Raw genomic sequence first — 20,000 nt, forward strand, 5'->3', positions numbered from 1 at the left:
GTCTGAGAAAAACAGACAATATGTAAGTACTATCTAAGACGCCTGCAATGGGCCTTTTCATGGCGGACACTTTGACCAAGACAAAGCACAGGTGTTACTAGTAACATTAATAATGGTTCTGTGTGCCAATGAGCCAGCAGGGACAACACCAGGACCCTGAAAGTGAAGCAGCTGAATTAAATGCTTTTTCTACTGTGACATTTCAAAATGTCTGCAGTGAGAAAGTCCTATTACACTCACTGCAGGATTTTTAAAAAAATTAAATTAACCCTGTAATTTCATTATTGGACAGCCTTTGTTTTCTTATTATTCTCTCCAAATTTGAAACAGCTGATACATGTGAGCCTGAGACTTCCAGCTGGAAACATGGATCTTCACTTTTCACCAAGTTACATTTAAAGCCATTTTTTTAATACCACAAAGAATGCAATTTAATAACCATTTCACAAAAATATGCAGCCAATATATAAAAAAATATAAATGAAAACCATTATAAATAAGGCATACAATTATTTACCCAAGTGCATGAATGTATTGATATTTAATCACATTTTTGTCAGAACTTACCAGCAGTATGTAACAATTCCCAATAATATCATTAATCATTTGACATGACCCAGACCAAGTACAGGTGTCAAGTCATAGAATGGGAGCAGTACAAACGTACAAACATACAGGAATTCAGCATTACAAAAAGATTATATTATCGAAAGCATCAAAGGTTGAAGTAATGATTATAAAAAATAAATATAAATAATAGAAAACAATGGAAAAATGATAGCTCAGATTAATAAAACAGAAAAAGTCCTAAAATCAATAATAAAGTAAAGGTATATATATATATATATTATTGAACCAAACGACCAAATAAAACATAATTTTACCTCAGGGCTTCAAAGAAAGATAGAGCCAAGAGCAATTTCAAGCAATTTGAGTAAAGAATGTATAACCTGTGTTTCAAAACAAAACAAAAATAACAAAAAGATTAGCTGCCACTTACCACTTACTGCCACTTCCTGTGTCAGTGATTACCTGGGCAGCACACCTGAGGATGATGATGACTGAGACTGGATCTGATTGGTTCAGGTGTCTGATGGAGTGCACAAAAAGCCTGAGCAGCTGTTGGTCTGAAATTTTAGAGTGGAACTGGAGGTAGGTATCATGAAGCATTTTAGGAGGCATTTGTGAAGTTTACCTTAGGACCTGTCAGAATGTCTGTGGATTTGATTAAAAACTAGGAGTGAAATTTTGTTGCTTGTTGGTCAGAATAAAAAGTAGGTCATTTTTCAGAGTCAGTAACTTAACAGGGTGAATACAGCTGAGGTATTGTTACAATATCTAATGTGAAGTTTTTTTCTGTTTTGAGAGACATGTATAACTTAACATTCAATAAACAGATTTGCTAATTTCAAGTTAAAACAAACAAACAAAAATACTAGCTATTCTGTGAAATTTGTAGATCAGGTGCCAGTTTAGCGTGTGTTCAGACAAACGTGACTGAAAATTGGTAATTGATCTGTTTGACATTTGAAGCAGTTGCCTAGTTAGACATTTGGGGAAATGCATTTGTTCACTTCCTGGTTAATGGAAACAGACTGGTATTGATACACTTAGACGCATTTCTCTCAATGTCCAACTGTCAACAAAATGCTTGTGGTTACTTGGGCCATCATTACAGACCGTTTGACGACCCATCTCTGGAGTGCTGTGAAATAAAAAGTTTAAACACCTGTCTCACTTATTTTATTTTATTTTTTTGTAAAAACGGTTTAAGTGTTTCTCTTTAAGTTGTAGCTATGCTATGATAAATGACAACCAGGTGTTGCGGAAGCGCTTAGCAACAGCGGTCATTGGGGGGAGCTAATGATCGGGATAATGTTCAGAGGAGGAGAAGAAGAAGAAAGGTTCCGCTCCAGAGATTCGTGTGTTAATGACTGATAAACACTCACCTAAAGAGCAGCTTTAGTTTTTTTCAGAGTTGTATTACTAAAGGTTTTCTTTCGCTGACTTTCGACAGATCCACGTCCACATTAACGGTTAAAAAGTTCTGCAGAGAGTCCGACCGTTAACCGTTTGCGCTGCTTAATGACGTCACGGATCGAGACATATCGAAGTTCTCGCGAGATTTCATCACCCCATAACCCCCCCCCCCCACCCCTCCCCAACCAATCCAACATGGCACCGTAGGGACGTTGTTATTGTTCCGTCGCCTCTACAAGCTTTTGCGGTACGACGATAACTACGCAGAAAACCGCCAAGTGGGTTCATGCGGGCATGAGACGAACATCTGGAGATAATGTTAAGGTCCACCGGTTTCTTCCGAGGGATTGACTGTCCGTTTTACACGGAGCACAGCGAGGGCAAAGGCAGCAGAAATGGGTGTAACAGACCGTACTGTCACTTCAGGCACAGCCAGCAGAGACGGCCGTCCTACGGAGCACCAGCAGACGCTAAAAAGCAAAGGGACCTCCACTCCGCACACAGAGGTGCTTGGCATTATTCTTACGAAACGCGGAGTTTTTATGTTGATATTTTAGTGTGAAACGTTAGTGGATGCTGACCATTGGTAGATGGTAAAGATGTGTGTGGACTGGACCTCTGTATTGGGAAACTGTGTGAAAATAGGCAAACGACACCACAGCCGTGTAATGTGTTTGTTATTGTTAGCTACACATGCGTTGTGCAGGTAGCTGCAAATGATGCATCCTAGCAGTTTTATGCCCCGAAGGTTTCTGCCAACTGAAGTATCGATAGGAAGTACATGATAAGATGTATTGTATTTCCCTCTCAGGGGAATTAAAGTGCATAGGGTTTAGTACAGAAAAAAGAATACCAGGAATATGTACTATATATAAAACGAAGAATGAAAAATCAAAATAAGCTACCAGATACTGTAGGCACCAATATACTCTCAGTTGTCAGTTTATGAGGTACAGTAAGTCAGGCTGAATCATCAGACAGTTGAATTAACAGCTCTTTAATAGTTTCAACTAAAATTCATCATTGAAACCTTCATGAAGGTAGGATTTATTACAGCATTAGTTTTAGCAAGATGTGCCTAATAAACTTTAAATTGTGTGTAATGGTAACTTAAAGTACCTTGAGACAAAAATAGTCACCAAAAAATTGAGGAGACAAGTTTTAACTAAACAATAATGTGTCTTGTGTCTGCACATAACAGTGTTGTGTCTTATAATGCAAAGGTAAGGCAGTAGTGCAGAGGATGAACAGTTAAGTGTGATTGACCTACAGTACAGTTGTTCTTTTGGTTTGCAGAGTATACTCCAATTCTCCTTTTCTTTTTTTTTTCTTCTTTTTTTTAACAACTGTCTCCTGGGTTGTTTTGCTGGCCCTCATATCTACGACCAACATTCATAAGTGGTACATTCCTCTGTTATATTCTTCCATAGTTGTTTTAGTTGCATGATTGTTTAGGTGCTTTACTAAGACTGAGTGTTTAAGTTAGTTGTTGAATGTGGACAGGGTGGTTTGATTAAAAAATCTCAACTAGCTTTGTACAGAACCTTTAATCACATTTACTGGCTGTCGATGGCATTTGCTAAGTTGACATGGAGATGACAGAGTATTTTGTGATATTGTACTTAAAGATAGGGTTAACAATTCCAGTATCTAAACTCAGGGTATCTGCCAACATTGCATCAATATATGATGCCATTTCTCTTTTTTTCCAAACTCTGCAGTCCACAACAGGTTGGACTAATAATGGACAAATAAAATTATTTCGTGTGCATCAATTACGTCATACTCTGTACCGTATCACCTTAATGAGCTCAGCATTGGGGCTGATTGGATCAGTTTCTAATTGAAACCTGTAATCTTAAGTCGCATTTTAGTTCCATTATAATAAAACCCCTTGTCTTGTATCCCTGCAGAACAAGGTTATGATCCCTTCAACCCAGAAGTAGTGAGGCCACAGGAGCAGCAGAATGGAAAGCCGACTGCCTCGGGAGACCTCACTGGTGCTCTGGAGCTGGTCAACAGGGCCATTGAGGAGGTCCGCAGTGAGGTGGAGAGGGAGAAGAGGAAGCTCTCTCGCTTTGGGGACGAGCCATATGAGCCCAGTGAGAGAACCAGCTTGTCTTCATCTGGTGCTGTTAAAAGTAAAACAGCAGCTTCACACATGGCCTATGATCCTGGGAGTTATCAGATAACATCAGGAGGTTATAATCCTACCCCTGGCTGCAGCAAGTACACCTTGGATTCAGACAACCAGGGGAACAAGAGTAACTCCATGGAGTATGTTCCTACTTCATTGAAAAAGCCTCCTACCCGGACACATGCTCACCAACTCCCCTCTCCCCCTCCCAGCCCGAAGTATCAAAACAGTGGATCCTCCTCTAAGTGTAAATACACTGTGGACAATTCAAAACCATCTACAGACATGGAGTATGATCCACTCTCCAACTACTCAGCAGGAATTGCAGTAAAAAGCAAGAGGGACGAGGGTGCACAAGCTGTTAAGACAGACAGGAGCAAGACACAAAAACTACCTATGTCAGATGTGTCGGATGACGAGTACGTTGTGACTGCGAAAAAGCCACGAGAGCAGAGTGTAGATACAAAAAAGTACACTTTCTCTGACTCTGACGGGGAGAGCTCTGGGACAGAGTATCGACCCACCTCTCTTAGCAATCTCCAGCAGAGAAAAGGCAACACTGGATCAGCAGCTGTTACTTATGGGAAGGAGAGGAAAGAGAGAACTGAAAGTGTAGTAAATGCACTGACACAGAGGAATAAAGAGGACTTGACACAGGACTCAGACGTCCAGGAAGATATCACACGAAAGGACAATCTAGAGAAAAAGAAGGTGGCCAGTCGAACTAGTCATGAAAAGAGTGGCAAGTCTGAGAAAATGCATAAACTTGAAAAAGACATAAATAAAACATCTAGTAGTAAGAGTAGCAGCAGCAGTAGTAAGGACAAAGGTTCAACAAAGAACTCAAACCAGGACTCTGCAAAAAAGGAGAATAAGAGTCTTGGGAAGAGAGACGATAGAAAAAACTCAATAAAGAATAAGTCAAGTGATAAAGTTCAGCGGGAGGGCAGAGATGAAAAGAGAAGTGATGGTAAGATCAAAGCTGTGGAAAAAGTTAAAACAGACTCAAGCAAGCGAGATAAAGATACAGAAAATGGTGCAAGCAAGAAACCCAAAAAATTAGACAAGGAAAAGGAATACAACAAGTATAAGGACCACCAATATAAAAATGGTAAACTTGATAGCTGTAAAGGAGAAAAGGATGTGAAGAAAATGATCAAAAGCAGCTCTCGTAGTGGGAGCAGTAGCAGTCATAGTAAAGGGAGTTCTGCAAACAGCAATAAGGTGAAGCAAGACATCAGCTCATCAAATGGGAAAAGACTTAAGGACAGACGGCAAAGTCTGAGTCTGAGCCACGCTGATCTGTTTGGAGATGAGAGTGCAGACGAGGTGGAACCGATGGAGGTGGAAGACGATGATGAAGAAGCAGAGGAAGTTCTGGTGAGAAAATCAGCTGATGCTGTGAAGAGGGGACGTCTGAGCAAGAGGAAAGCATCAGAGCTGACTCCGTCTTCCTCGGACGATGAGGGTGACTGCGGTGTGGAGGGCAGCAGTGCAATTAAGGATGAAGTTGATGACGTTGGGATCGACTTCTCCAGTTTCCAGGATGACCTGGACTTTGACTCAGATCCCATGGAGGAGTGTTTGCGGATCTTCAATGAATCCAAGGATGTGAAGAGGGAAGACAAGGGAAGACAAACCAAACAGGTATTGATGTTTCTTTCTTTCTGAACTGCTGCTCTGTAGTTGTCTTCTTCACGTTTCTCACGCCAGGTAGTGGAATTTGTATAAACATGCTCTGCGGTTGTTTCTCAGCCCTCTAGGGATTCAGAGGAGGACAGAAGCACAGAGAGCACTTTAACTACTCTCTTCCCTGGTCAAAAGAAGAGAGTCTCCCATTTTGTTGCCAAAGGAAATGTAAGTTTGCCACCTTATGTCTTTTTCTATCACACAGTGGTGTCACAAGGCAGGGATTAACACATATTATCTCTACCTGTGTTATAAAACTTGATCACAGGATGCAGCAATTCAGAACATCCTTTTATACCAACCATGTTTTCTTACAAAACAGTATTTGGCAAAACAAATTCTATTATCATGTAAATCCAACTTTACCACTTTAAGAAATATACAGAATCTGCCTGCAGTTGCACACAGACCTTTGGGTGAGAAAAAGTATTTTAATTTACTCAACCCTACTGTAAACAGGTCCTAGTGTTTAAATGGGGCTTATATATAGACCTAACCCTATTACAACAAACAAGGAAGCATGATGTGAAAATATTGTGGCTGAGCTGTGGTGGCAGTGGGGTTTCCCAGTTGCTCTGATGTGACGGTAAACAATCAGCTATCTGCTATCTTTTCCAATGAGGTAGTGAGCTCATCAGTCAACTGAGGTATTAGTAGTCTGATCAGTGTGCCATTACTTTCTCCGGGTGCTTTATTAAAGGCCCAGTCTGTAGGATTTTTTGTCCACAGCTAAACCACAACACAACAGTTTCTCAAGTGACTATAATTTAGATTATAGACATGTTTTACTCCTATTTCTGTCGTACAATTGTTTTACACCAACCAAATAAACTAAAAAACAAACACATAGCTAGTTCTGAAACACAGATGTGATAATATACAGTCTTGCTCAAAGAATAGTTTTTTTTATTTATCAGTTCACTTCATAAAAAGTGCAATAAACAGAAAAAACCTAAATCAAATCAGTATTTGTGTGACCACTCTCTGCCTTTAAAACAGCACTAGTTCTCCTCTGTACACCTACACACCGTTTTTCGAGGTACTTGGCAGGAAGGTTGTTCTGAGCATCTTGGAGAATTTGCCACAGTTCTTCTGCGGACTCAGGCGGTCACTGTGTCTTCTGTCTCTTCATATGAACCCAGACTGAGTCCATAATGTTGAGGTCAGGGCTCTGTGGGAGCCAGACCATCTATTGAAGAACTGTTCTGCTTTCTCTAAAGTTACTTCTTTATGACTCTGGCTGTGTGTTCGGGCTCCAGAATGTATTTGGGACTGATCAAGTGCTTCACTGATGGATTGTGTGATGAATAAGAATCTCAACATCTATAGTATCTAAAACCTTTGAACAGTACTTACACAGTGCTGTATAAACTGTTTGCATTGTTATTTGATATCATTGATATTTGCATTGTCATAGAGGGAATATATACACTTGTTCTGATTTGCATCACCAGGCTTTCAGCCAAAGATGCCTATGGGAGTTAACTTATACTCTATGTATAATTACAATATGGACAAAAAGGTACTTGACACACAAATTTTGGCTGTTCCCATTAAAACCTTCTCACAGTTATTGCCTTCATTTTTATGAATAATGACTTCACCTATTCCTTCCATTTAATTATCATATTCTCCATATTAAGAGCACAGTGGTCACTTTTTAGTAAAACTCGTTCCTGTATTTCAGACTGAAGCAACTTCTAAGGCTGTGGTGCGGCCGTATAAGAGACCCACAGCCCAGGAGGTCTGCTACCAGCGTATGCAGATGGCACAGCAGCAAGCTGCCCAGCTCTCTGCCTCAGTCAAAGCTGCCTCACAGAGCTCCAGCCCCAGCTTCTCGAGAGACAGGAAGAGGATAGCACACCGTCCCCACCCACAGATAACATCCTCCAAAACAAGTATGAGTGCCTCCACCACTGTATTGTAGCGGGATTCTGCATTGTTTGTTTGTTGTTGCTAACTATTTTGACTTTCAAATTCAGAAGTCACATCTATGTTTGTGCGCTTGTCTGACTAGGTTCTGCCGATGCTAAACCAGCCGTCAGCCGAGTGTTATCCCCCAGCCAGACTCATCAGACTGTCAAGGCTCAAACCACCGCTGGTATTTTGTCCAAGACCTCGTCCACTGTAATGGGGAGGAGGATGGCACACACACCCACCATGAAGGTATCGCAGGTTTTCTGCAACCTATTATTGTTAGGTAGTCAGTGCCGTTTTCTCACGGCCATCTTGTGTCTCTTCACGGTTCCCAGGGCTCCTTGATATCCTTGAAAGTTCAAAGTAAGTTTGAGAAAAGAAAATCAAGGCCTTGAAAGTTTTTTACTTGTGTGCAAGAGACCGCCTCTCATCACTGTAACACAGCACAATGAAGAAGTGTTCACAACATTCAAGCCTCTCTTTTTAGTTGTTGTTTGTGAGCGTCCATATACCCTGCTGGTTCTCATTAAATTATTACTGTTGGAACAGTAATTGACCTTGATCCGCTTCTCAAACTACGCAGTGTTGGGTTCTTGAATTTGAGTGAATTTGGCCTGGAAAGTCCATGAAATGTCTTTGAATTTTATGTGTAAGAGGCTGTGCACATTATTTTTTCTGGATGTTTGTGGATGTTTTTTTATTCTCTGCACCTCCCTGCATAGTGTTGAGCATTAACTGGCAGAGGTGGACCATCTCTCTGGAGAGACATGTTTGTTTAATCTGTGAAGTGTGATTTGCTGTCAATGTTCTTTCTGTGTATTGACTTTTTCAGAGCACTTCAATGAAGCGCCCCATCATCCCCACTGAGTTTGGGGCCAAAGTTCCCACCAACATCCGCCAGCGCTATCTCAACACTTTCATAGATGAATGTGTCAAATTCTGCCCATCAGAGGACGCTGCCTTCCAGATGGTACGAATAACACCCACTTTGCAGCAACTGCACCCTAAACTGTGATCTGGCTCCTTTTAACAGTGATGTGTTGTTTTTATTAATAATTTCCTCTATCTTAACACATCTAATAGCTTATAACTGTATAGTTTGGAAATTCAGGCTTTAAATAAACCCCCCCTTTTGTTCCTCAATTGTTTTTCAGTAGAGCAAGCTGAAGTTCAGACAGTGTCTGTGTAATTGTCGTTTCAGGGCCTTGACGAGGAGAAGCTGGTGTATGAGCGCAGTAGCAGTAAGAACATTTACCTCAACGTGGCTGTCAACACCCTGAAGAAGCTGCGCAGCAAGAGCAGTTCCTGTCCTTCACCTGTCACCAGTATGTCATCGTAGTCCCTGTGCAGTACAGCATACATACTTACTGTCAATATTTACACATTTTGTTTACATACATGAACAAACAGCTATACATGAAATTAAGGATTGCATCAACATACGGTATATTGTGATAATTATGATCCACTGCACATTAATATATCAGTTTATGTCCTCATATGTGCGTATGTGAGCATGGAAAGAAGTTTCAAGTATTTGAAAAGAGATGCAGTGGTTTCATCTGGCAGTGGTAACCTCCGTGTGTGTGTGTGTGTGTGTGTATGTGTGTGTGTGTGTGTGTGTGTGTGTGTGTGTGTGTGTGTGTGTGTGTGTGTGTTTACAGAGGAACCGGGGTTAGCTGCTAACAAGAGGGCCCAGTCCCATGAGGAAGTTCTGGGGGGTCGGCTGGCTGCTACAACCAGCTTCACTGTCAACAGGATGGGTAAACAGCAGGAGGAGAAACTCATTGGTGAGGGACAAATATGATTTTATCCTTATTCTGGACTGAGCTAACCACAGAGGATCTCAGTCATGATGACATGAAGGATCATGTTCTCAGTGTTTCCAGGTCCTGTTTACTGCAAACTACCTGCCCCGTGACATGATGTCAAAGAAGCCATGTTTATCAGACTTTAGTATTGATGAAAGCACTGTTCATCTGTCTAATTAACAGGAAACACTTTTAATTAATATCAAGCATCGAGCGAAAAAAACATGCACTTGTTAAATCTTAAAGCAATTTTAAGCAATTTACTTAATTGATCACTTTAACAATCCACTGTCTGATAATTAACAATTTAAAAAATACAATGGTCTTTTTCCATAATAAAACAATTCTTCTTGTTGTTGTCAAAGGATCATTCCTGACCTTCAACAGTCAATTACCTGCAACATCATTGAATAAAGGTGAAACAGGTTACAGGTCACAACGGACTGAGGTTTTACTGTTTTTACGTGGCGACCTTCATGGGAGCAGCCAAAGACAACACCAACATCATCTTTATGATGGCAGTGACCTTTGCATTGTTCACTGTAGCTATGTAGCTAATGTTAGTACAGCTGCTGGAAACACCTGCTCAGCTGGGTCAGATGTCCCAAGGAAGCACAAACTTTATCAAACTTTAGGCCTGAAACGTTTGTGCAGTTTGGCCTTAGCATGAGTCTCAGATAGCTAGCTAAGATAGAGATGTCACTAGATATGAAAATGTATTTATCATCAACTTATTCAGTAGTCAAAACAGTAAAATTCTGCCACCCCCACTGTTGTTATCATGTAGTGTTTCTCTCAGATTCTGTCAGATTTCAGTGCAGGTTTTATGACATTGTTGTATAAAGACAACATTTGTCTTACTTGTTTCTCTATTTGTCTGTAGGAGCCACATTGTACAGGAAGCTGAAGGCATACTTGATGACAGAGGAGCAGCTCCAGGAGCACGGATACCCAAGGACAAACCCAGAAGCTGCTGGCAAGGCAGTCATATACAACATCCCAGAGAAAAAGGCCATTGCAGACCGTAAGTATCACAGCACCCCGCACAGCTCACTCGCCATTCACAGTTACTCATTTCTAAATTATAATAACATGGATATACAATATATGGTCCAGAAGTTATTTGACTTTCAGCTGACAGGCTCTGTCATGTTTTTCCAGCCTTCACCAAGATATGCTGTCGATGTGGAGCCGAATATAAGATCAATGTCAATGGTAACTGTGTACGGAAAGAGGAATGTAGTTTTCACTGGGGACGTTTACGCAGACATAAAGGTAAATTTGTTCACAGTTATTTACTGTAAATGGTCGATCATCAATATTATATTATTGATTGCTTTCCTCAACTTTTGTCTGTTTCTGACTTGCTTTTTTCTGTTCTCTCTCCCTCTCCCTCAGTCGCTGGAGGCTGGGAGACCAACTACAGCTGCTGTGCTGCTGCTGTTGGCGCTCCAGGTTGCCAAGTTGCAAAGGTATCATCAGAACATAGCTCAGAATAAAATTACAACACGCTGCCAAAAGCATTCTTGTCTTTGAGTTGTATGACACTTTGGGTTGGTCAGACTTTATAAAACCTTGAACTGTGTCTCAGCTTAGGAATTTCTTTTATTTTTTCTCTTTCTGTGATATCTTTATGGCATGTATGTCAATATCAGAATTAAGAATTAAGTCTTTTGTGAAGCCTATAGTACTTGACAACTAGCCATTTAACCACTAGGGGTCAGTCTGTTTCCTTTATTTCAGTCTGTTCCAGTTGAAAAAGTAAATAAAACACTTCCAGAATAAATACTTATTTCATTATAATGTCACAGGTTTTTTTTGCTTTTGATGATCATCCTGTGAGTTCAAACATTTCTTATTCCCACAGCAACATGTTCAGGATGGGCGTAAAGAGTCATTAGACGGTTACGTATCAACGTTCAGTAAACCTCTTCCACCAGGTGGTAATGGTGGGGTGTTTGCTTTGGACTGTGAAATGGTGAGTGAGACAGGAGTCTCCAAAATGTTTACCCTCTGAAAAACTCAAATGTAAACACACAATTGGCCTTGAACCCTTGTTCTTGAGTTAATTTATTGCAGGCCTGTTTTATTATTATCAGGCAACGAGAGTCACTAAGAGCTCATTCTTTTATTGCTGCACATATTAATTGCAGCTGGCGAAATTAAGTCCTGAGAAATGACTTTTCATTTTCAATACACAGATGTATGTTGCTCTTTGTCCTGAGTTCACAGGTCCAGTGCTGTTTTCATTCTGTTTTGTATTTTTTCTTTTTTTTTTTTCCTTTCCTGGAAACAGTGTTACACAAAACAGGGTCTGGAACTGACGAGGGTGACGGTCATTGACTCAGAGATGAAAGTTATCTATGACACGTTTGTCAAACCTGAGAAACAAGTGGTCGACTACAACACACGGTGAGTTAGTGCTGTGCAGCTGGTATTGAAAATAACTGTAAGTTGTTGCCCTGTCTTCAATTATTGTAGGTGAGTAGTCGTGGTCTTTGTAACAGTGACAGTATGTGTCTAATATCTGATTCACAGGTTTTCAGGTGTGACGGAGGAGGACTTGGAGAGCGCCACAATCACCCTGAGAGACGTTCAGGCCGTGCTGCTCAGTATGTTCAGTGCTGAATCCATTCTCATAGGACACAGTCTGGAGAGCGACCTCCTTGCTCTGAAGGTACAGTGGCTCTTCCTTAACCTTCAAGAGTCTCTATGTAACAATTTGGATTGATTTGCAAGTGATACTTGTTACTGCCTGTAAAATGTCTCACTGATCACCAGAAAATCATCACCTTTACAAGCAGTTTAAGTTAAGACTTTTCCTTCACTAAATAAATCATACATTTTTTTAAATTGTTTAAGTATAAACATATTTCATCCTAAAACTTAAAGTAGACAAAGTTTTTTTTTAATGATAAAATATCAGTGTAGCTGTGAGACAGAGGAGGGTTTAACATATTAATGTATTAACATATACAGTGAGCCCAAATAACATTATTATTCAAAATACAATATCATAGCAACAAATATCACAAGCCTACCTCACTGGTAAACATGATAGTGCTGTGTGGAGTTTACTGACAATGATTTTGCACTTTTTTCCTTTTTTTTTTTTTTACACGATATGAGACAGATTAAAAAAAGGTTTCCAATATAATGTCCCTGGGGGTCTGATTGTATACTGTGAACTGGTTTTCTATAATATTGGCATATTTATTGCATATGTTTACACTTGTAAGAGCTTAGTATTGTGTTTGTTTCTTGTATTTAAGGAGTTTAAGTTGTATATATACTGCGAGGTGCTGCTTGCTAGTGAATGCACAGTGTGTGGGATTCTTTGGTTTTATTTTCAGTGACTGAAAACTGAAACTAAGTACATAAAAGGAGGTCTTAACATGTATTAGAGTATTTATCTTGTAGATTAAATAGATATTTTACAAGGTTAACCAGAGCAGTGTGAAGAAACTGCCTGAACTCTGTGTGAAACTGTGTCACTCAGTTATAATATGGAGGTTTGCTTAGCTGATTCTTGGGAGAATCAGTTTGTTGGTCTCTAGTCTGAGGCACTGAGTTTTACTGTGGAGCGTGGGCTGAAATAAAACAAAACAAAAAGACGTTATTCACTCTCTGTGCCTTTCTCTTTCTTTCTCTCATTTCTAGCTAATCCACAGTTCAGTCGTAGACACAGCCATTGTGTTCCCTCACCGCCTTGGCTTGCCCTATAAACGTGCCTTGAAGAACCTGATGGCTGACCACCTCAAACGCATCATCCAGGACAACGGTAAGAAAACCACAGAGAACTATCAGCAGCTGTGTTGTTGCTTTTTGCAAGCACTATAATAAGAACTGTGTATTGTTATCCATTAATTTGTGTGTTGAAATAATAGCTTGTCCAAAAATTAAAGCGCTGTAGACATCTATTGTATATTATGACATAATATTATCTTATTAATACTTACAGGGTTTTTTGCATTCAGGTGCTAAACTGATGGATGCTGTCTTGACTAGAGATATTTCAGCTCCTCTGATCATCAGAAACTATTTGGGGTTCAGTGTCTTGCCTTAGAGCTTTTTATGTGTTCCTGGATAAGCAGGATGTTGCATCTTCTGCAACAATAAAGTTGAAAGGACCGTCGCCTTGTGCGATTATCTGTTGGAACAGGGCAAACCCAACCCTAACACTAACCCTAAATGATATGAAGGCCTATCTAAGGACACCCTTAACAATATCTACACAACAATCTCTTTATAATGTGTTCATATTGTGCTCCGTTACTAGACGGTTACCATTTATCCCCATTAATCAAATTGAAATTGTGATGCTGCTGCAACTTTGGTTTGGTAACACAATATTCAGCTAAGAAAGAATCATTTCTATGGTCATTTCTTCGTGTGTTTCCAGTGGAGGGCCACGACTCAAGTGAAGATGCGTCTGCCTGCATGGAGCTAATGATTTGGAAGATCAAGGAGGATGCAAAGGTCAAAAGATGACCCCCGACCCCTGCACTCCACTTTGCTTAGCACGACTTCTTGTGTTCATGTTGGTTTCAGGGAGGCAGAAGTTCAGGCGGCCTGCACCTGCTCTCAGAGAGTTTAGGTCAGAGTCCTTGGGGGGAGGGATGGTTCAACACAGTGGGATGTTTTCAGCAGAAAAGCCTGAGAAGAGCTTACTGTTATTACCTCCTGTATCTAAGAAGAGGACAGAAAACCCTTTCAAAGCAATAGGAGCCAATTAACAGTGTTTTCATTTGCTTGTATTTCAGTTCTAAATAATGTTAGTTTAAAAGTATTTCTGTTATTTGAGCAGTGTCTTTTAAGGCCTCAAACATTTATGAATAAATAGACAAACTACTTAAAATGCCGGGGCATTGTCCGCTGAGCGATGATGGTAAATATGATATTCATGCCAGGCTGTATCCTCAGCCTAAATTGCACTATAGAAATGCTCTTGTTGTATAGGGCCCAAGTCTGAGTACCTCATCTGTGTTACAATGCATTCACTTCTAATGAATAACACATTACTTGTTCTTAGTTACACTTAAGTGCATTGATTGTCTTAGTCTGTTGAGCATTGCTATGTAAATGCACTTTTCATATTGCACCTCGTTTCTTGTCACTGATGCTCTGTTTATACTGCGGTTCTTATCAAGTTAATTTTGTTGGTTGGCTCTCAAACCTGACTAATCCTATAATACTTGATCGTTTAAAAAGAACCTCAGCAGACGTGTAAAGTATCTGCTGCTACCTATCTGGTAAAGTTGATGGAAGATATCACTGTCTTTTATAGTTCAGACAAAATACAGACTATATCCACCACTGTCTCTGTGTCGTGCACTGCATGAAATAAAAACTACAGAAATCATGGTGATAGCAGGTATGACATGTTATTCCTCCATAAAGACAAAAATAGGTTTAGTATTGTTGAATTAGGCCTGGGTTATCAATTACAAACAATTCTCATCTAGTGTTTATCAGCTAAACCACACTGTTATGTTCAAAATGACTGAAAAAATACTGAGTGCTGTAAATATGCATTTTCCTTTTTGTATTTTTGGTTGATTATCCCTTTTCTATTAAAATGTATTAGTTAAAAGATGATGTTGCTCTGTCTTTACATCTCAACAGTCTCTCTGTGCACAACAGTGGTGAAATGTAACCGATTACATTTAATCAAGTAATATGTTTGAGGTCTTTGAACTTTGAATGCTTTCATTTTATGTTACTTTATACTTCTACATTTCAGAGGCAAATATTGTACTTTTTACTCTACTGCGTTTATCTGACATCTTTAGTTCCTGGTTATTTTGCTCACTAAGATGTTAAATATAGAACATATGATCAGTGTATGAAATATTACACATTTTTACTGATTAACCTACCCAACAGCATGTACACACTGTAAAATCAACTGAGATAGGTTCATTGAACTTAAGAAAACAACTTCAGTAAACTATCAGTTTGAATCAACAGCTGTACAGTCAGACTAACAATCATTTCAGACAGATTTGATTTGCTTCTACATTTTCTCAGTTTGAAGAAAAACCTATAGCTGCTCCAGGAGATACCAGAGTTGGTACGCAGATATGTGAGGCCATTCCCAGTGACTTTTACAGTCCAGACCGTATGTGTTTGTACAGGTACGTCCCCAGCAGGCACTGGACGTCAATGTAATGTCAGGAGGATGTTTGACTTTAACAACTCTAGCATCGGATGGAAGTAAAATTTTGGTTGAATATGAAAATCGTTGAAGTTCAAACGTTTCGAGAATTGATGTGACGTTTAGCAGATGTTGGGTTTTGCTCGTGACTAAAATGTGGGTATTTTATATGTCAAGATGGCAATTCAACACAACTTAAAGCCAAATATCAGGCACAGCTGATATCAGTATATTGACGACAGTATTAGACATCCTGACATTGAACTTTGGTCACGTCCTGTCACAACCTACATTCAACCAAATATCGACATCTAACGATGTGGGTGGGCCAGCTGGGTGCCTGCAGGGACAGTAGGTTTCCATCAATATAAAAAGAATAGTGTGAGACAGCCCTTCTAGCACATAGTGCCCAAAGTTCAGGGGTTCAGAGGTAATTGGACGTGATGATACAAAATCACTGAATTTAAGATTTTGTGGAAAAGAGATGAAGAGATGTTTTGTGTTTCCCTGGTGATGCTCTCCCAGGTCTGTACTGCAGCAGCTCTGCCTTCAGTCTGGTCTTCAGCAAGTGAGATGCAGTTCAGTCTGAGATCAGGTGATTGACTCAGCCTGTGGAGGGTATTCTCACCCTGAAGAGCTGTCTGGTTGTGTTGATTGTATGTTCAGGATCGTTGTCCTGCTGCATTATGAAATGTCGTCCGGTGAGGTTTGCTGCATTTGGCTGAATCTGAGCATGCTCTCTAACCTGCCCTCTGCATTCATCCTGTTGCTTCTGTCAGCAGTGAAATCATTAATAAGTCAGTCGTGCATGCTCAAATCATAACAGAAGCACCACCACCTTTTACAGATGAGCTGGAGGCTTTATGAACTGTCGGTTTTTTTCTACACACTTTGTGTTGAAGCTCACAGCCTGAAGAACAACAAAAATGTCACTGTCCAAATACTTACTTACTTATACCTCTTCAATAGTAACCATTAACGAAACAAAGAAAAGAATCAAGAATGAAGAATCATCAGTGATCAGGGACTGACTCCATGATGTTGAGATCAGGGCGCTGTGGGGCCCAGACCATCTGGTGCAGGACTCCTTCTTCTTCTTGTCTCTGAAGATAGCGCTTCATGACTCTGGTTGTATGTTTGGCCTCACTGTCGTATGGCAGAATACATTTTAGGCCAGTTATATGATAATACTGCATGTTGGATAAGAATCAAAACATCTGAAGTGCCTAAAAACGTTGGCAGAGAACTGTTTCTAGTAAACTATATAAAAAAAGACGTGTCTCAGAAGGTTTAACTTTCAAACAGTCCATGCTGGGTGTCATATTAGTCTGCTGATCGTGTTTCTTTTGAAAGTTAATTTAACAATTTAGTGAACTCTCAGCATCCTATTGATTCAATTCATCATTTCAAATCAAAAGACTTAAAGTCAGAGAAGCTCATGTTTATAAGTTCTGATCGATTTGAAAATAAAAACTCGAAATTCCATAGTTGTGTATTAAGTGGATTAGATAATGTTTCACAATGCAGTTGTAAAAATGGCTCCAACGTGACCAACTACAACAGTAGTGCAGCAGCGTAACGATCTCGGGGACTGTTTGTCTGCATAACAAATACTTAAAGTACATATTGCTTTTGATACTTATTTACTTTTACTCAAGCAAGATGACTTTCACTTGTAATGGAGTATTTTTTACACGCTTTCATTGCTACTTTTACTCCAGTAAAAGTAAGATCTGAACACTTCTTCCACTGCTGCTGCACAAATAGTTTCTGACAGTGTGACAGCTTTCTCTCGGTACAGTGCTGGGCCTCTCGCGGGTTATATGTCTGTTTAACAGCAGGTGCAGCGGCTGTAATTCTCCTTTCTTCAGCAGATGTGTAAATTGGAAAAAATGGGAGAGAAATGCTAAACTGAGAGGCCCATCCTTTCTTCGGTGCGTTTGCCTATTAAGCTCCTCTCGTCACATGTCAGTATGTGTTTCCCCAGGCCGGGCCACAGACCCCAGGTATTAAAAGAGCCAGTTAGCTGGGATCAATACCTACACAATGTTCCAGTGACAGGGAGGGGGGCTTCCTAGTGTTTATTGAGTGTTGCAGAGATTTTGAACATGTGGAGCAAAGCAGCTTAGAGAGGTCGTCTTCATTATCAAATTCGATCAGTGCCTCTCTTTCTCCGTCCCCCGTGATCACCTTTGACTAGTGGGGGTCACGAGGGGGAAGCATGCGGGCCGGGGCTCCGAGAGTGACCCCATGCTGGGAGCCGGAGAGCTGCATTATCTCTGTGAGAGCTCCAGCAAGTAAACACTTTGCTGCCCTCATCCTAAATAGAGCTGAAACAACTGATCAATCACTTGTTCTACAGCAAAAAATGAATCTGGAACTGTTCTGATTATTGATTAATGTCAAACGTTCACTGCTGAGTCATTCTGTTCTGTTTCCGTCTGTAATTATAAAGTGAATATGTTTGGCATTTGGACTTTTGATCAGATAAAACACTTGAAGATTTTTCACTATTTTCTGACACTTTTTAGACCAGACAATTAATTAAGAACTTAATCGATATTTGTTTTGATTAATGAAAATAATGATTAGTTGTAGCTTAAATCCTGAGCCTGCTGCTCACAGTACTTAGGGCTGCAACTGATCATTATTTTCATTATTTACCAGCTAGTTAGATTGATCACGGTGTCTATAAATTGTCAGAAAATAGTGAAAAATGTCACAGTTTCCCAGAACTAACACTGACGCCTTCAACTGTCTTGCTTTGACTCACAAATGATCCAAATCTCAAAGGTTCTATTTTTTTTTTTTGTCACATAAGCTGAAGAAAAGCAGCAAGTCATTTCAGCTCTGATGATATTTAGAGGAAGGTTTCTGATCCGTTGCGTTCCTAAATAACTAAAATGACTTTACACTTTGCTGTCAGAGTAAACTGCAGAGGATGATTGCAAATGCATTTAAAGAAAAATGCTTCAAAAAATGTATCAGTGAAAATACACAGAAGAAAAAGAAAAAGAAGAGAGAACATCTCATCAATATGTTCACAGATATAGGTTATCAGTGTCATGAAGCTTGGTGCTCTGCCTCTGTTGTTCCTGCCAGTGAGTGGCTGCACATTTGTTTATTAAATGTTCTCACTTTGCTGCCTTCAGCGGCTCCCCTGCGTTTTCCTGTGTAACGTCATTCCTCTTCAGTTTGAATGAAACTCAAACCTGCTCGGAAGTGGAACTAAAACGTTGTTTACACAGTTTGTATTTCCACTGGGCTTTAAGAAGCTCAAGGTTTGTTTTCTCTCTGTGGTCTGAGTTCACCCCTGCGCCCCAGTCTTACCCACTGTGGGTGCCCCTGTCACCCAGGGGCACCCACAGCTGCCTGTCCCTCTCTCTGTGTCTTTAATCTACAGCACTTTGGCCCAATTAAGAGTCTGATCTTTACTCAGTCTCTCGTATTGATCTGCTGGTGTAGCTGCTCCCTGAGGGCTGCGCGGCACATCATAAGAAGCTAATTGGAAGCTAATAAGACTCTAGGTCGTATAAAAGAGGAATTATCATAGTCTGATGCATTTGTAAGACTCACAGTTATTTCGTTTTAGATCAATGAAATCAGACCAATGGATCAGTTAGTTCATATAAAAATGATTCTGTTTGTCATAAAGTTATATTGTCATTTAAATTCCACCCTGAACCAAACCCATCTCCGTGTGCGTATGTTTGAGATTTCTGTGTGAACTTGTTGTGTTTGCACTCAGGTCAATGTCACTCTAAGCCCTGAGTGTGTCACAGCCAGTGTCAGGCCTCACAGCATGATCCTGGCACTCAGAGGGGCTTAAGAAGACCGACTGACCTGCCGCCTGCTCTCCCTGTCTCCCTCAGGTCAAAGGCCAGCCGGCCCTATTGATTCCCCCGATGAGGAACTCTTTAGCTCCTCCGCCTGCTCTCTCTTCTTTGGCCCACATGCTCCCGGACTAACATCGAGGCCCCCAAAAAGCCTCCCAGTTGTGTTTTGCATGCCGATCGATCCAGTTGGTGTCCGAGGGGGCCTTCCTTTGAGATAACTGACAACTACAAAGGTCCCCTTCTGACAGGCCCTTGTCAATACAAATTTCCACTATTGATAAGTAATTAAAGAAAGCCTGAACATAAGGGGTTTTGCCTTCTAAAACATCTGTTAAACAGGGGACGTTAACAAAAACTTCTTAACGACAAAAAGGGAGACAAATTTGGAAGAAAAAAATCTACTCCGCCTCCACCCTTATCTTAACAGCCTCCCAGTTCCCATTAATATCTTCCTAAATATTCCACGACTGAAC

The 20,000-nt window shown here is 40.3% G+C and overlaps 1 protein-coding gene and 1 long non-coding RNA gene across 4 annotated transcripts in view; one reads left to right on the top strand and one right to left on the bottom strand.

Annotated features, from left to right (window-relative positions):
* Window positions 1-2,086, bottom strand: part of LOC139626082 (uncharacterized) — a 21,189-nt gene extending 19,103 nt beyond the window's left edge. Inside the window, exons 1-2 of the long non-coding RNA XR_011692101.1 lie at window positions 1,950-2,086; window positions 1,001-1,127 (exon numbers count right to left, since the gene is read on the bottom strand). This is a non-coding gene — a long non-coding RNA (uncharacterized lncRNA). The remainder of the gene's footprint in view (window positions 1-1,000; window positions 1,128-1,949) is intronic.
* Window positions 1,012-15,130, top strand: rexo1 (REX1, RNA exonuclease 1 homolog). Of its 3 annotated transcripts, none has more exons than XM_071486253.1 (16): window positions 1,012-1,152; window positions 3,894-5,764; window positions 5,873-5,974; window positions 7,494-7,704; window positions 7,824-7,972; window positions 8,556-8,693; window positions 8,925-9,048; window positions 9,388-9,513; window positions 10,418-10,558; window positions 10,696-10,809; window positions 10,933-11,006; window positions 11,402-11,512; window positions 11,831-11,946; window positions 12,073-12,211; window positions 13,195-13,315; window positions 13,937-15,130. In XM_071486253.1, exons 2-16 carry the CDS (start codon window positions 4,142-4,144, stop codon window positions 14,023-14,025), a joined length of 3,378 nt encoding a protein of 1,125 aa, XP_071342354.1. In that variant the 5' UTR covers window positions 1,012-1,152; window positions 3,894-4,141; the 3' UTR covers window positions 14,026-15,130. The 3 variants fall into 3 exon arrangements, 2 of the variants coding, with proteins under 2 accessions (XP_071342354.1, XP_071342353.1); XR_011692099.1 differs by lacking the exon at window positions 1,012-1,152 and adding an exon at window positions 1,990-2,486 and having other exon boundaries at window positions 11,831-11,983; XM_071486252.1 differs by lacking the exon at window positions 1,012-1,152 and adding an exon at window positions 2,134-2,486.
* Window positions 15,131-20,000: the final 4,870 nt, after the last annotated feature.

Source organism: Trachinotus anak, unplaced genomic scaffold (genome assembly GCF_046630095.1).
Source record: "Trachinotus anak isolate AG129_WGS33_773 ecotype Australia unplaced genomic scaffold, CSIRO_AGI_Tana_v1 ptg000010l, whole genome shotgun sequence".
Lineage (NCBI taxonomy): Eukaryota > Metazoa > Chordata > Actinopteri > Carangiformes > Carangidae > Trachinotus > Trachinotus anak.

What these genes read in the sequence shown, in the direction of transcription:
- rexo1 (XM_071486252.1), top strand. Translation starts at nt 2,297, where the DNA reads ATGTTAAGGTCCACCGGTTTCTTCCGAGGGATTGACTGTCCGTTTTAC. An exon ending in ATTTTGTTGCCAAAGGAAAT is followed by an intron (nt 5,975 to 7,493) that starts GTAAGTTTGCCA and finishes CCTGTATTTCAG; the next exon opens with ACTGAAGCAACTTCTAAGGC. An exon ending in ACGTTTACGCAGACATAAAG is followed by an intron (nt 10,810 to 10,932) that starts GTAAATTTGTTC and finishes CCTCTCCCTCAG; the next exon opens with TCGCTGGAGGCTGGGAGACC.